General features: G+C 44.5%; 1 protein-coding gene across 1 annotated transcript; it reads left to right on the top strand.

Annotated features, from left to right (window-relative positions):
* The first annotated feature begins 7,208 nt into the window (after positions 1-7,208).
* LOC124216516 (uncharacterized) lies at positions 7,209-15,266 on the top strand. The gene is made up of 3 exons (XM_046621091.2): positions 7,209-7,683; positions 13,897-14,219; positions 14,302-15,266. Exons 1-3 carry the CDS (start codon positions 7,514-7,516, stop codon positions 14,745-14,747), a joined length of 939 nt encoding a protein of 312 aa, XP_046477047.1. The 5' UTR covers positions 7,209-7,513; the 3' UTR covers positions 14,748-15,266.
* The last annotated feature ends 553 nt before the right edge of the window (positions 15,267-15,819 follow it).

Raw genomic sequence — 15,819 nt, 5'->3', positions numbered from 1 at the left:
CTTGAACTCTGTAATATCTGCGAAACAATAATTATACACATTGGTTGGCAATCGATTCGCCTTTTCCAACTCTTTCCCGGAACTTTCGCGTTTGGCAATGATTGAGGATTCGTAGAAAAGTATATGTACCCAAATGTGGATGCTCCTGATAAATTCCACTTTCAACTTATTTTCAAACTTGTATGTATATACATATACACTATTATTTGTGATCGCGATATTGGGTAGTCTTCAGATGTAGATCAGTGACTGCGTGTATTATAGTAACTGATAGTGATGTGGCAATAACGAAATGTTAAGAAGGAGAAGACGAAGTAGAAGAAGAAGAAAAAAAAAGAAGAAGAGTGTATGTAAATTTTGGATTAGCGGATCTGTACTCAAATAGAACAATATAAGAAGAAGAGAAATCATAATAAGACGAAGAAGAAGATGAAGAAGCAGAAGGTATGCAAGTTGTGTATTGGAGGATCTGTGCACAAACAGGACAATATCGAAGCATATAAGGTGTAAAGAGGTGCCCAGGGTTGGCTACCACTGTCCACTTTCTCTTTCGACGCGGAGGAGAACCCTTTTGGCGTCTCACCCCCTCCTCGCGCAGTTACCCCCGGGCACCCCCCTGGCCCCGTCCACCCCTAAGGCCACGATGGTCCACGCAGGCCTTCCCTCCGCTCCTTCCTCTCGCCCTGCGCGCCACCTTAGCTCTCCGAGCGTCCCTCACCCTCCGCTGCTTTCGCTCTCAGCATCCCCCCTCCGCCCTCGACGCTCTCTTCCGTTGCTCGCCAGCCTCCCGGCTTTCCACCCACGCACGTATACCAAGTGAGAGTGGACCTTGGGTCCAGCGCTGCTGCATCGACCTGTCCTTTCCCCGACGTCTTCGCCTCCCTTGCCTACAACACCCTTCATCGCCGCACCCTAATCCTCATCTCCGAATACGTCTACTCTCACACATCGTATCGATTGGTGAACCGACCGTTAGAGTGCGCCACCCAGCGACGACCTGACCGAACATCACCGCGTGGTAATGAGTATGCATCTACCTTTATTTTTATGCATATGTTACACGTATTATATCTCCGTAGATTGGTACGGGTAACACAATTTCAAAGCGAACGCTGATCCTCTTTCTCGTTTCTGCCCGCAAAAACGCGACCATGGGAAGGTCTGCTCGCCTCGGCTCCGCACCACCGGATCGAGATAGAAGACTAATGAAGAGGAAAGCGTGAATGATCATTATTAGCTGCCGATATCTCTCACCAGCTCGACAATAGATTGTAATTGTGACATTCAACGATGTAAGAATAAAGAGTGCAGTTAAAGAGAACTTGTACGACTTGCTTATTGTACCTACATAATAGGTTCTTTTCTCAAATACTTTCGCTATTCGAAATCATACCTTTTGGAGTGCGGTGCTGTAGGTGTTTGAGCAGAGCCTCAACCGAAAATCATAAGAGAAAGCGTAACTTTTTGAACAAACTGTGACAACTTTATTAAACTGGTGTGTAATATTATATCACGCCTGTTGACGTTGACGTATTCCGTCGGCGATGAGCACGGGACGTGATGGGCGCGACGATAAAGCGTCATCGTTGTGTACGGAAGAGGATTAAAAATTTCAAACAAGCGGAATCAGCTTGGCAAAGTGGGAGGACTATAAAAAAGTAATTAGCGGCAACATGTATAATCGGGGAGAGATCGTGACTGGTTGTCACGAACGTGACGAAGAACAGTGGGCTCTGGCCTCCCCCGATACGGCCTTCTCATGCTGATCCTCACCGACCTCCTCCTCTTCCTTTTCCGCCACCGCCAGTCTAACGGCTTTCCAATTTAACACGCAATAAAGTTTATCCGACGGCACCGTCGCCCGTGGGGATTTTCAGAATTAGCGGCCCATTGACGGGAAACAAAAACGTTATGACAAATTAGGCCACCCGTCCTCACCGACAACCAAGTAAGCGTCGGCAGTGAGAACCCTCGCGAACGACGCCCCGTTGACGTCGCCACCCTCCGCGGGGAGGCCTCACCCTCGTCAGCAGAAAAACGCGCGGAACCTACCCCAACCATAAATATGTTTAGCGGTCGTTAGCCCCCTTCCTCCTGTCTCCTCTGCGTTCCTCTCTATCTACCGCGCTCCTTACTCTCATTCTACCAATCCCCCTGATCAGTCAAAGGCAGGAGGCGATACAGCGAGCAACTCTTCGATTTTCCATATTCTTCCCTCGCACTTCTCCCCGCCATCCCCCTCTTCGCCCCAACTTGCTAACCTCGTTAATTCGCTTCTCTTTCCTTCCTCCTCGAAGTAAATGAAACGTCTCTCCTGTCATAATCGTCGAGCCCTGAATTTCTGACCCCCGTCCCAACCCAGGAATTACTTACCGCGGTCTGTCTCGATTCCCAATTCCCAGCCCCGCTTTCCGCTAACATCTTAATCTCTCGTACTCATTAGACAAGTATGACAATGTCCCGGTATTAGATGATCTTTCGAGGGTCTAGACGGAAGCTCGATTCCATTATCTATGTCTCCGTTAGTACAATAACCACTATTTCTATATGACGATCAGCTCAAATACGGATAATCGGTATGATTGGCGGTGATTACGATTCGTCGATCGTCGGGTCACTGGGGATGAGCTTTTTCCGAAATCTGACCCAGAAATGAGACTTAGGTTTTACCTCGCTTCCACAATATTTTGCAAGTAATTCTTGGCTACTTTTTTTGGGAGCGTGTCATCGGGTCGACACAAATCTCATAATTAAGAGCATCAACGGCAACAGCCGATCCTTAATTATATCACTGCAATACTGTGAATATAATGAATCTTACATTTCGACAATTGATAACGGACACCATCCGTCCAGTCCCTCCAATCAGCTGTTAATCTAATTCGAATTTTTAAATTCAACGAATCAATCGAATCCCGAGGACGGTTGAAATTCTGCTCACAATTCTCTGCGAGTTGAAGATCGAAGGGGATTCAGTGGAAATTCACCCCGTCAATAACAGAAGTGAGCTTATACTCTTTTTGCCACTTAATTTTTGTCTTTTCCCGAGAACCTTGTAAAGAGATCAAAGCAGAGCTACGTCGGCCTTTGAAGCACCAATCGGTACCGATGACATCATGTGATCGTTTTTGTTCACTACTGATTCCACTTCAGACTCGAAAAAACTGGATTATAAGTAATGGACCGAGCCGCTGATTTAATATCTTCCGGGAATAAAATCATGGTGTTTTGAACTTGGCGCCTTCCTAGATAATTTTCTTTAACGGACATACAAATTTTGATACTATGGACGCAAAAGAAGAAAAAAAAAAAACATTATAAGTCTATAAAGTTAAACAGTCATATTTTGGTTCGGTTTTGGAATTATTATGGCTACGGTCTGGAGTGAAAGATTTTTCGGAACAAACGGAGAACTGGACAACCCTCATCAAGTTTGGAGTAAAAGTAAACATTGCACTGTTCAAATACCTACCGAGTTTCTCGTTATTCTCTCATTTCTGTTTATTTTCAGGTCCGCTTCCACAGATTTCATTGTATTTGTAAAGAAATGATGAGTGAATGTTGATTTCAGACTCACACTCGAGTGAACGATAAGTAATTTACTTCCACCTAATTTTGGCAGCCTTGGTCTTCCAAGGCATCAAAGCCTTGTACCGAATCGGGGCACGACTGGCATGGTCCAGTTACTAGAGGACAAACGCACGGCTTTGAGAATAAAGCCCCTCGGAGCTGCCTGGGCCGTTTGTTGTCTCTTCCTCCAATTTCTCATCCTCATTCTCATCCTCATCCACATGTTCGTCCTCGTCGCCGTCTCCTCCACACACGCACACGCACAGGCGACACGGGCGAGATAGGACCAAAGGCAGAGGCGTGTGGGTTATTGGCGAACCGGGAGAGTCACAGGGGTGGCTCTCCGCGATAACAAGACACGGCCGATCACGTGACTCCAATACGGAGTAGCCAGCCATCAGAGCGAAGCCGGGAAACGCCGTTGGGGGGAGAAGAAAAAAAAAGAGGATCAGAGGGATGAGGACGATAGTGTATCAATACACAGGACAGAACACACTTTTCAATTGGGGCGAAATAGTAGTACGCCGGTTGGATACGAGAACTGCTTTTCGGCCCCTGTTTCGCTTCTCCACAAGGGTGGAGAGTATTAATAGCTCAAAGAACGCCAGATACGCTTCACGACAGAGCCCGAGACGCTCAGTCACTAGGTTAGTAATACCGCTTCCTCAAAGGCCCCGTTTCCCTCTATATTATAACATGCCCGCTGTTAGTCAGTGGATCAGAAAACTTATCTCAGTCCATCCATTCGTTTATCCGTCTATCGATTTCTCAGTTTCACTAGCTCATTGAATGCTGCGTGAATTTGAATGAGCTTTGACCTCGTTGTAACAGAGTAGAAAAACCGGTTGCAAAATTTTTGCCGAACAGACAAGTAAGCAAACAGACAGACAAGAAAGCGAGTTAATAAAATATGTGGTAAAAACTGAATGAGTTTTGCCAGCTTGATCTCATGAAATGTAGTGTTTTCATGTCTCACGCGCACCGCCGGAGTCAAAGTCATGTATTATGGTACACGTATGTATACGTATATAAGACGTAAATCGGTATCAAACATTTATGTAATGTTGTGCAAGTAACGCAACCTTCTAGAGTCGTACTGTGCTATGCGTGTAGTCGGGCAGCCATTTTTTAACCATTTCATTTTAACCATTTTAAAAATTTCTTCTAAATTTCGGTTTTTCTACTCTAGAACAATTCATGTCATAAAGCTCGTCTGAATCTACGCTAAACTCGGTGCGGTGCCTCCTTTAAAGAAAAACTGTTTAACTAAATCAAGTATTTGAAAAACTAATGAAAAGTATCAAGTACTCGAATCCTCGATAGATATTGTTCTTTTTGGTCTAATTTTCATTCCGGGAAGGTAGTTTGTCTGTGGACTCATAGTTCAACAATGGGAAAATATTTCGTAAAGAAGCTCTTCACCCTTGACTCTGACTAGGTGCGATCAGCCAACCAGTTTCGTGCCAGGCTCGGCGTTAGCCACGGCGTTAACAATGAAATGAATAACCTTTTGAATGGAGAAGTCAATGGTGTTCAAACGAAACATAATGGCACAACAACCAGTTAACAATAATTGTCATCAGCTCTAAACGTGGAAGCGATTCGTTTGAAACGTTAACACATACAACGCCAACGCACGCATTGTGTCAAAGTAGGTAATTTACAATTGCGCGGAAAAAATCAACATAAAACTGCTGGAAACGTAGCTGAAACTATAAATCTTGTTCACGTGTATTATCAAAGATTGCAACTATCATAACACTCTTGGAATAAGTCAAGGCAAGATTTCACAATGAGGTATCGATAAGTGCACCAATGGACCGGATTATCCAAGACTGTCCTTATTCTCTGTCATATTCTATCGAGTACAATTTTAGTATCGACCGAACACCCGAATATTGCAGGAACTTGTTGAAAAGATTGAACTACCCTGTCAGGAGTATCATTGATTACAACGAAGTTTTTACCCGGTATTTTAAAATGAATCATTTACTAAAAATTTTAGACATTGCATCTTTACCCGAAATTATGTTATTCAGCTAATAATAGGGTGGGCAACGTGCGTAGCTCTAAACGTATCACTCAACGACTCCAGGAAGAGGGTTTGAGAGAACTTAGTAAGAAGTTGGTTGTGTACCAAAGCGATATAATAGTGCTACCGGATGATGTGCGAACAATGTTCGAAAGCGATTCAGTTGAGGATGGAACTGTTATACCCAGTTGTTCCGAGGAATTATATGGTAGTGTGTTTCATTTTCTGAGAACAGTTACCGTGGCAGGCTCCTACTCAAGTTAGTTGAGACTCATGCATGGCATTTTGTGGCGAGCTTCCTGACACTCGTCGTCAGCTTTGCGCAACCCTTTTCCCTCTCTTGCCCGAAAACGTCGACGAGGAGCTGACTCAAGACGAAGAGGATGAGGAAGAGAATGAGGTTGGGGATGGAGATGGAGATGGGGGCGAGGACCCTTAAGCATCACGGTCCGCGATGAAGTCCTCTGGTAGTACGGAGACAAACAAAACTCACTTAACAAATGATACCGTTTGTAGTCGTCATAGAACGAGCGAACGTAAGGTTTGTTATACCATGACAGCAGCGAAGTTTTCCCGGAAATGATGAGGTCAGAGTTGAAAGCAGTAGCTCAAACTCTTCTAGTCAACGTGACTGGAGCCTTGATCAGGGTGAATGAAGCTGCAACTGTTAGGAAGAGAGCGCATCATCCACCCTTCTGGCTTAGTTCTACTGTTCATTAGAAAAATGTCCCGATTTCTCAACGCACGGCTCACCGTCCGCCAAATCGGCGTTGCATGTAACTGAATACATGAACTTACGCCTCGGTAAATTCATCGTCTGGAATATCACCTCCAACGTTCACAACAGAACACGGTTATAGTATCGTAAATTACTGGCATAAAGTTTTGGCGACATTTAGAGGCACGCAGGTCGCCAAGCTCGTCATTTTACGACCACTAATTGTTGTCTTGACGAAACAGAGTTGTATCAAAAAGTTTGTGTAAAGTTTTTGGTTGACTATATAGGGAGGATTGTATAATGACTTGAGACACGCGTTCCAATTTCAAAATACATTTGTCAATGCTCACAATAGTAATACCTGTCAAAAGCGGACTGCAAAGAAATTATATCTGAAGAATCACTGATGGTGTGCGCTTTCTGAAAACGACAAGATTCCCATTATCATGACTGCTGTTGAAGGTAATCATGTTACCAGCATTGCGTGTAGGTGACTATACATATATATCGATTCGGTTAGGTGAGATCAAATTCCAAGTTGAAAGTCGATCAGAATAACCCATTTGATAGCTATAAACGACGGTCAAGTAAATAAAAGTTGTGTAAATAGTGAGAAATATCCATAAAAATTCGATATAGCGGTCGTGGGGTGTAGCAGGGGGGTCAGTGAACACTAGGGGAGGCTTGCCAACGCACAGGTGAGTATTTCGGAACGCAAGACACCGCGTGTCGTTGCCTCGCGAACGCAGATATTTATGACAGGAGTTGCAGGTCGCGGTGAGGTGCCAGTGGAGCTTCCGAAGCGAGCATGCGATAATATTGCCGTTCGCGAGGGCTGTGAGGGTTGCCGAGGGTTCGACTGCACGCCAGTCCGTGCTGAGACGTGACTCGTGATAGTACGCCGATATTTTTTTCATCTTCTTCTGCCCGGTTATTTCCTGGGCTCGAGCCTGCCATGTGAACGATTATGTTTACCTCGGGTTGCACGTAAACGTCAAAAATATTGTTGGAATTGAATTTATAGGATCGCCGTGCTGAATGGTGATAAGACTATCACTTGACGAATACGATACGGCGCGGAAGGACTTTAACTTTAAGAAGACTTAACTCGAGACACGGAATTGGCCATGTTGCAGAACGATTTGAATCTCTTATTTAAATCGTAACACTTCCAGTCTATCACTTCATACACGATGCATTTCAGAAATTTGAAATCTGAACATCGGGATTTATGGTCCATTGGTATTTCTGCGAACCATGAAGGAGTCCTAGAATCAATGACTCTATTGAAGCAAGACAAACGTGACCCGAATTGTTTTCGCATAAATATCACACTGCGGGAGATTCTTCAATCTTTAACTCGGTGAGCAAAGCAAGAAATATCTTCAACACCATTATTCGTACATTATTGTGCACTTTGTAATAGTAGATCGATTATTCACTTCCTTGTTGAGAGGTTGTGCATTGTATCCAATGAAGAAAAAAACAGGTCGAAACGTCGGCAGTTGATGAAATTCAACTTCATTGAGGCTTTATGTGTGAAATTTGCATTAATTCAGGCAATTTTAGGTATTTTGCAGACTTTGCCTATTTTTGCACGCTGATCTCTTTGGTATCAGAATTTAGTTGAAGGTGAAATTTTACTTCAGCTGTTTTAGCTGTCACTTTGTTTGGCGTGAAAGAACATTCAATACTACGAATGAACTTCGATAATCAGTGAACAGGCGAAATAAAATTGCAAGGGTGTTAACAGCGGCCAGTTTGTTTTTGTAACCAATATTTTTAGTGAAGAACTAATTTTTTAGTCTAATTTCTCAAACATACTTTTTACTTTCAAGAATCGAGCCCTCGGAAACCATTTATACATGTGTTCAATTTCTTGTAAGAATAAACAGTTACGGCTTACTCTTCATGCTCAGGCTGCATGATAAAACTGTCAATAGCAACGACTATGTGTTGCACAACACGAACCGCTGTCATACCTATATGTATATCGTGCCTACGTAAAATACCTCAAATCCTTCTTGCGCAGAGGGGAACAAAGAGCGGGTGAATCGATTGGCTCATTTGTTAGATGAGAGGTTAACGGGTCCCTTTTTGTACGTGTGTACATAAGTATGACGGCATGACTAGCTGGGTTGCACAATGCTAGGACTTCTGGAATCTCGCGTGGGCCAGAATCGCGGATTGTTTTCGTATTTTTTCCGTCGGACTCTGGTAAATTTATTGGCCGGAGATTTGGACCGCGGGAATTTCAATGAATGTATGTAAAGTTGATTGGGGAAGAGGACCGGGGACAAAAAACGCGAAGTGGCGAGGAAGAAAAAAAAAAAAATAAAAAGGTTAAAGGACGTCCGTCTCGAAGATTGTAAATCGAAAAGACGTGAAAGGATAACGTGTAGTACATGCCCTTGATATTTGCCGATTGATTGGCAGGTAATTACAGATCTTTTGCCGTTTTGCGAAATATCCGGTTTTAAATTATATACCGCAAACGTTGAAGTTTTCGGCGGAAGTGCCGGGACAAAATACGTCTGGTTGATTTTCGATTTCGCGCTTCTGCATTATATCTACCTTATACGGCGACGCGGTCTTTCTATTCTCTGGCAGCGCAATGCTGCGGACCTTTTCTGCGGAGGGAAAGGCTATAAAACTGGAGAGGTGCGTCGCAGCTATTGATTCCTCGTGTTTCCTTTCGGAAATTACGCATTTTTTTTTCTTTCTTCTTTCCCTCCTTTTTCCTCTTTTTCCGACTTCGTTCGAGGTCGATAGGTCGCCGGCACAAGGCACTACGCTCTACACACAGCGCGGTAACGCAACGATATACGAGCCTACATACCACGAACATACAGTAACACGTACAGTCACGGTAATATTGCGGCAAATAGGGGGTGGGAATCGTGCCTTCAAATGCGCATCGATAACACATGATTTACCGCGCCTGGTTAATCTTTCGTGATGAAGTTTCGCTGATTGTGAGAACCAAATCGTAAATTCGCGAGTGCACGCCATCTCGGAACCATTATACCGGGAATTTAATGTAAATCTCGTAGCCTAACGCCAGCAGATAGGCAACCGAAGCTACGTTTTGCATATGCGGGAATACAAAAAATAGCGTAGGTTGCCTATCTGCTGGCGTTAGGTGGTGGATTTCATATTGAATTTCTGCCATGATCGATCGGGGATGACGTGAACTTGCGAATGGAGCCCAGCGTCTGAAAATAGGCAACCAAGGTTACATTTTGGATGTGCAGGAATACAAAATGTAGCTTCGGTTACCTATCTGCTGGCGTTAGGCGGTGGGTTCCATACTGAATTCCTGCTATGATCGATCGGAGATGGCCGTAGACTTGCGAATTGAGCCCAACGCCTGCAAATAGGCAGCCGGAGTTACATTTTGGATGTGCAGGAATACAAAATGTAGCTTCGGTTGTCTATCTGCTGATGCTGAGCGACAAGTTTTGCAGACAATTCTTGGTCATTTCACTAAAAAAGCACACTTAATATGAGACTGGCGTGAAAAATAAATCTGCTTTGACTGGCGATTTCTTGATAAAACTGTCTCGTATTCTTGTGGAACCTGTTTAGTAGTAATTTCTGGTAGTCAAGCTTTTGGGGTTGTTGTTGATGGGGAAGAATGCCGTTGCGTTCGTCGTCTCCCCCTCTACACCGAAATTCCGCGTAAGCTAATTAATCCCCGCGGCTCATAATCTCGGCGTAATCCTGCAGACAGACGAGACGTGCCAACAGGCGCGGATAATTTGAAAGAGATTTAATAATCCACGACAATTGCAACGAAGCCAAAACGCGTCTCTCTGTCGGTACATAGCGGTGGAGGTATTCCGGCGGGCAGTCGTAATGTTTTTCCATTTCCATGAAACGGCGAGCGAACGGCGAGAAAACTCATCAGATGTAATAAAAAAGAATTTGCCCGCGGCGATAAAACATACGGCGAAACCTCGTCGGATATCAGGCTTCAGGAACACGGTTTAGGAAAGGCGTGTGCAAGCGTTCGTTCGTGTGCTCGCTGACGTGTGGGAACGCGTGAGAGCGCGGGTGCACGCGAGTGTGAGGTGCAGTTGGTCACGCATAGAGCGGGGGGGCTAAAAAGAGGAGTTGAGAACGAAGGAAATGAGAAGAACGAAAGCCAAACTCGTTAAGCGGTTCGCGTATTTTATTTTTACGCTTTTTCGCTCTCGGTTAATGTAAACATATTCCTCGAAGAGCCGACTATATACGACGACGTCTCGCACGGATCAGCCCGCGGTCTACTTTGACCAAGAATTAAGGCATTCCAACACATGTGAACGAATTTTTGACCGAATATGTGCAGCCAAACTTGGCACGGATTTTTTTCTTCCCACCCTGTTTCTTTTTTCTTAAATCTCGCTAATAGCTTTCATGAAGCAGCTATATTTGATTGATTAAGACATTGATTAATGAACATATTATGATGTGCACCCAATTTTATCATTCTCATGCGTAACAAATTGCTGCAATAGGTACCCACATGAAATGTGAAATTTCGACGTTTTTTTCAATTCATCTCGACAACATCGTCAATGCCTGTTGAAAATGATCAATAAACATGTTTTTCCGTGCCATTCTTTTCGTTGGTAATTTTTCCTGAAAGGCAACCACCACGTTAGATCAATTCGTTCGCCAATTCACCGTCGCGGGGTTACATGCCGAATTTACACAGCATGCAGGGGAACGCGGCGCGTAACCGCGATACCCAAATCCGTTTATCTTCGATCGGCAGGTCTACATTACATATTTATCCTGACTGAACCGACACCCCGGTGGTCCAGCGAAGCTCTGTGACTCAGACGTCGTCGTCGTCGTCGTCGTCGTTGTCGGCGGCAGCAGCAATGGCTACGGGCGGTTCGGCTCACCGCCCGCGGCAACTAGCTGACAGCTACATAAGAGACGTAACTAATCTATCCCACACCTTGGCAGCGGCCAACCGAAAATACTAAAATTCAAAATAGTTCGCTAAACAAGGTTTAAACTCGGCTTCTCCCAGAGGATCGAGCGGCCGGAATCCTCCGGCATACGCAAGCCTTCTCGCGACAGGTCTTGTTGCGTTGAAGCAAAGAAATAAATCATCAGTTGTGGTCTTCAACATATATTGAACATATTTTAAGAAGAAGGTGTCTGTGGGAAATCGGCTAATATCAACCCGAGTCTTGCTTTCAGTACGATTGGTTCGCCCCGGCATTAGTCATGACGAAGCGAGGTTCTTACAGTTGAGAAAACAACCGGGTAACCGCCGTATAGTTGCAAGGATATCACGACGCTGTTTCGGAGGTGAAAATGGGTGTTTCAGCCTTTCGTGAATTGACGTTACCCACATTTTAGGTATAAACACACACGTGCATGGAGTGTGTAAACTTGTGACGGAGAAAATCATCGCAACTGACGCAACGCGGAGGAATCGTGAGGTTGGAAGTTTGTGTTTTGCAAGCAGCATGCTGGTGTGTCAGTCCGGTTGCACGCCACAGGCGCAGTGCGGCATAGCACGTGAACCAGACTTCAAAACTGACCTAAAACTTCACTTATAACCCCTCCAAGTTACGCCGAGTTACCGTGCCTAGATGTCTGTATATGGACGTGTGGGTCTGCTTTGGTTGTTCCCTCTGTTATTAAATTGAAGATCCTGCAAGTTAACTTTATTGGCAATCAAACATCTTTTCAAACGGTATTTGTAATGATTTGATTTCATGTTATTGCTCATCCGCGATTGACGATAATCACTTGAAGATGAACAGATGCAGATTATTCGTTAGTACAACAAGATGATTATTCTCAACTTCCATGTCCATTGAAGGTCCGATTCTTCAGTTGAAAACGTGTCCGGCTACCCCCAGAATACTTCGTTTAGTTGATGAACGGACGACTTATACATCAAAGCAACACCCAGGCAATGGGCATTAATCCAACGACCAAGTGTCATTGATGGATCATTATAAATAATAGGCTTATAGCTTAAAGTTTCCTCTAACACTTGAATCAATAATCCATTGACGTATTGTCGATAGACAATGTTTCAAAATGCTCAATCCTTTGAACCTGTATTTTATTTCACAGGGCATGGCGAGGGCCAAGGAAGTCTTGAGCTGAATGAATGATCTATAACAGCGCCGCAAGCCAGATATCCGACCAACTGTTAGCGGAGTTCGCGTAATGTTAGTGGTGAACTCGGTAGGAATAAAGGGAACGAAGGTAGACCACGTAGGAGTTGGTGGTCAGTGATCACTGTGGCTTCGTACGGAGGGAGACAACTTCTTGCGGAGGAGGTCCCGGGCCTCTACATTCGACGGCTGACCCTTGAGGATCCAAGAGACGCGAAAGACCGGTCTCGGTCATCGCCAGCGCGTCACGTCTGCTATCCGCGGCGCAGGCCTTCCCCGCCGCTGATTGGACCAGCGCGGAAAACGTCAAGGTAACACGCGGTGAATTTTAAACAAGCGGGCGAACCGAATTCTCACTTCTCCCACACTCTTTTTCACTTCCCTTTATTATATGTATATCTTTTCATTCTCTGGTTAATATACCGATGTCGAATATACAGGCAGTTAATTACTGTGATGCAAATAATAATCCTTGTCGACGGCTTTGATCTGTTCAAGCCTCGTTGAGCCCAGAATTTATTTTTGCTATGTGTAAAAGAAACTGTATTTTTTTTTTGTCAATAAATTATGCAGTACGAATCTCAAGAATTATATCAGGTTTCGCTCTGTGGATTTATATGCTGGCAACTTGTTTCGCTGACTCGGCAATCGTACGAGTCGCTTCAAGTCTATAATTAAGTGTAGTAAAATTTAATGGTTTCGTAACTCGTGTAAACTGATCAGGCCAGATCATGCAGATGCCCTTTGTCTGTAAAAGTTTCTACGTAACAATATATGAGGTGATCATTAGCCTACGTTACAGGTACCTTCGGTCTTATCACAGCTAGGATGCCTTGAATTTCGAATCGCATTGACAACTTCGTGGCTGTGATGTTTGCGAATGCAAAATCGGACCGCTTGGAAAATTGAGTTCCAGCTCACCAAAGTAACGCCTTGTGTATAACAGACATCAATAATGGCTACCCCAGTTGGTATTTGTACTTAATCTCGATTGCCGATCCCCTCCACACAGTCCCGACTAGCCTGTTATAATATTTCGAAGCTGACCATAACAGCAGTGGCTGTACAAGGCTAGCAACTTCGATGCAATTTTTTAACGTTTCGCAGGTGCGATAAAAATATACACTCCAATTTCTTGCCTTTGGTGAAGAAGACAAAAAAATATAAGGTCCTCGACGACGAATATCGCGTGGGGTATAAGCTTTACATATTATATCGATGTTCCATTTTCACTCGCATTTCTTTCCCTCTTGAACCGTCAAACACTTATCTCGAGCAATTTGTCAACCTTGCTTCTAATTTTTTGTCTACGACCGGTATCGGATCGGTGCTTGACCAGGCGAAAAGTCGCCATGTAAATTAGGTAAACCGATCTGTTGCAGGCAGGGAACCTCGACGATTTTATTGCCCTCGATAATTATATAGGATTTTTACTTCAATAGCTATCGTAGCGTGACGCAGTGGCTCGACCGTATGAAAGATGACGCTCCGGCATTTCTTACCATCACCTCGCTACAGCTTCCCGATTCTCCGATACCCCTGATCGACTCCCAGGCGATCTCTCGATGCCAATCTCAAGAGTCGGCCAGAACACTCGACGGCAATAGCTATGACAAGGACGACATCATGGATGAGCTTCTGAGAAAGGTTGTCGCCGTCAGAGGTCAGACGGAAACTCAAAGATCAAAGCGAAACAAAGGATCCTCATCAAAGTGTTCGAGAGAGTTCACGGATCTCGAGGAATCTACCCGGAGGATAATTGAAGGTCCGTAAATTCTCCTTTCTCCGTGATTCTTTTCTCCTATATATCCCATCATCTGGATTGTCACTGTATTGTCTCCAAACAGGGCCCGGTTATTCAAGAGGAAGGTCAAGAAGGTCGACCCGAAAAGCCAACGGGAACCAACGCAAGGACTGCACTTGTTCAGAGGTTTCGAACAATCTGCGAATAAATATTCGCAAGAAGACGGAAATCCGGCGATCGTCACGAAGCCCGAGTCCGGAGGTAACGCATGTAATAAGGATTGCGATGAGGTACCACGGCCAGGAGGAAGGCGAGGAAGGAAGATCCGCAGCGAAGCCGAAGGATGTCGCTAAGGACAAGAAGGACCGACCCGCGACGGTAGGGCAGGAGGGTCGCGGCTGCTGCCCCGGGGTTAGCGTCGCTCTGGACTTCACTTTGAATTGTTCAAGCCTCCATTTGACATCTCGAGATGTGCCCGTGAAGCCAAGCGGGAACACAGGCTCCTTGACACGCCTGGATCAATCCGACGAAAATTCGGGACCTGATTAACCCGCAAATTCACTAGTTCGATGCCGATCCCATTATGTGAATGAAGATTATTGAGATCATATGATTATATATATGGCATTGGGTTAAATCTTCTGACTAGTGATTATTTCACTAGTCGCGAAATAGCGACTCGAAAAAAATGACTAGTTCATCAGCGTAGCTCTGATAATTGTTGGAAATTCTTTGAGTATTTGCCACGTATATTGTCACTCTTTTTTGATTGGCTACTATTTTCAGATTTTTTGTAATGCAAGCTGATCAAGTGATCGTGCACAACCAAAGATCAAGCGTCTGCACGGAACGAGATTCACGGTTCAGCACAGCTGGACGGATTTTTTTAAAGGTAGAATAGATTGGCTATTTTTTGAGTCGAAAACCAGTGTATCAACCGTTATTGTAATATCTGATATAAATATATGATTCAAGGTTTGTTGGCTCGTGGTTTGCAGTTATTGGTTAAAGAGAAATTCCATCTACTTGTTATTACAGTATCGAGTTACTGAAAGGTAATATTTCGTATAATCCACACTACACAAACAGTTGAAACTGCCATGTGAGATTGCGTTATTAAATTTGAAGTACTCTTCGGCTATCGGGTTTCCTGTGGCATTATCCTTTTATCATTTCCTTTGTCTTTGAGACGTAATCGCCGCACTTTCCCAGGCTCATCCGCGATGATCAACGAAGTCCGAAGAGATTATAAAAAGGTCCACGATACTAAGTGCACGTGAAGCGTCGGAGGTTGTTATTGTTATCGAATGTTTCACAACATGATCGTCCTGGAGCAAATAGTCGTTAATCGAATAAAAGAAAACCGGCAGGGTCTGGTCTGGCGTATCACGGCACGGGATTCGCGGTGGCTGCAGAACCTCGGCGTGCATGGCTGTGAGAAAAAGAGAAAGAAGAAGAAGAAGAAGAAGAAGAAGAAGAAGAAGAAGAAGAAGAAGAAGAAGAAGGAATAAGGAGAAGGAGAAGAAGTAGAAGTAGCGGAGAGGCTTGTGCGGGGAACGGCCATGAACCATTTTCGCCCTTAGAGCAGCAGCAGCGCCGCGAGCTCGGGCAAGCACCGTAC

Source organism: Neodiprion pinetum, chromosome 4 (genome assembly GCF_021155775.2).
Source record: "Neodiprion pinetum isolate iyNeoPine1 chromosome 4, iyNeoPine1.2, whole genome shotgun sequence".
Taxonomy (NCBI): domain Eukaryota; kingdom Metazoa; phylum Arthropoda; class Insecta; order Hymenoptera; family Diprionidae; genus Neodiprion; species Neodiprion pinetum.
This window is presented reverse-complemented; position numbering and strand designations above follow the sequence as displayed.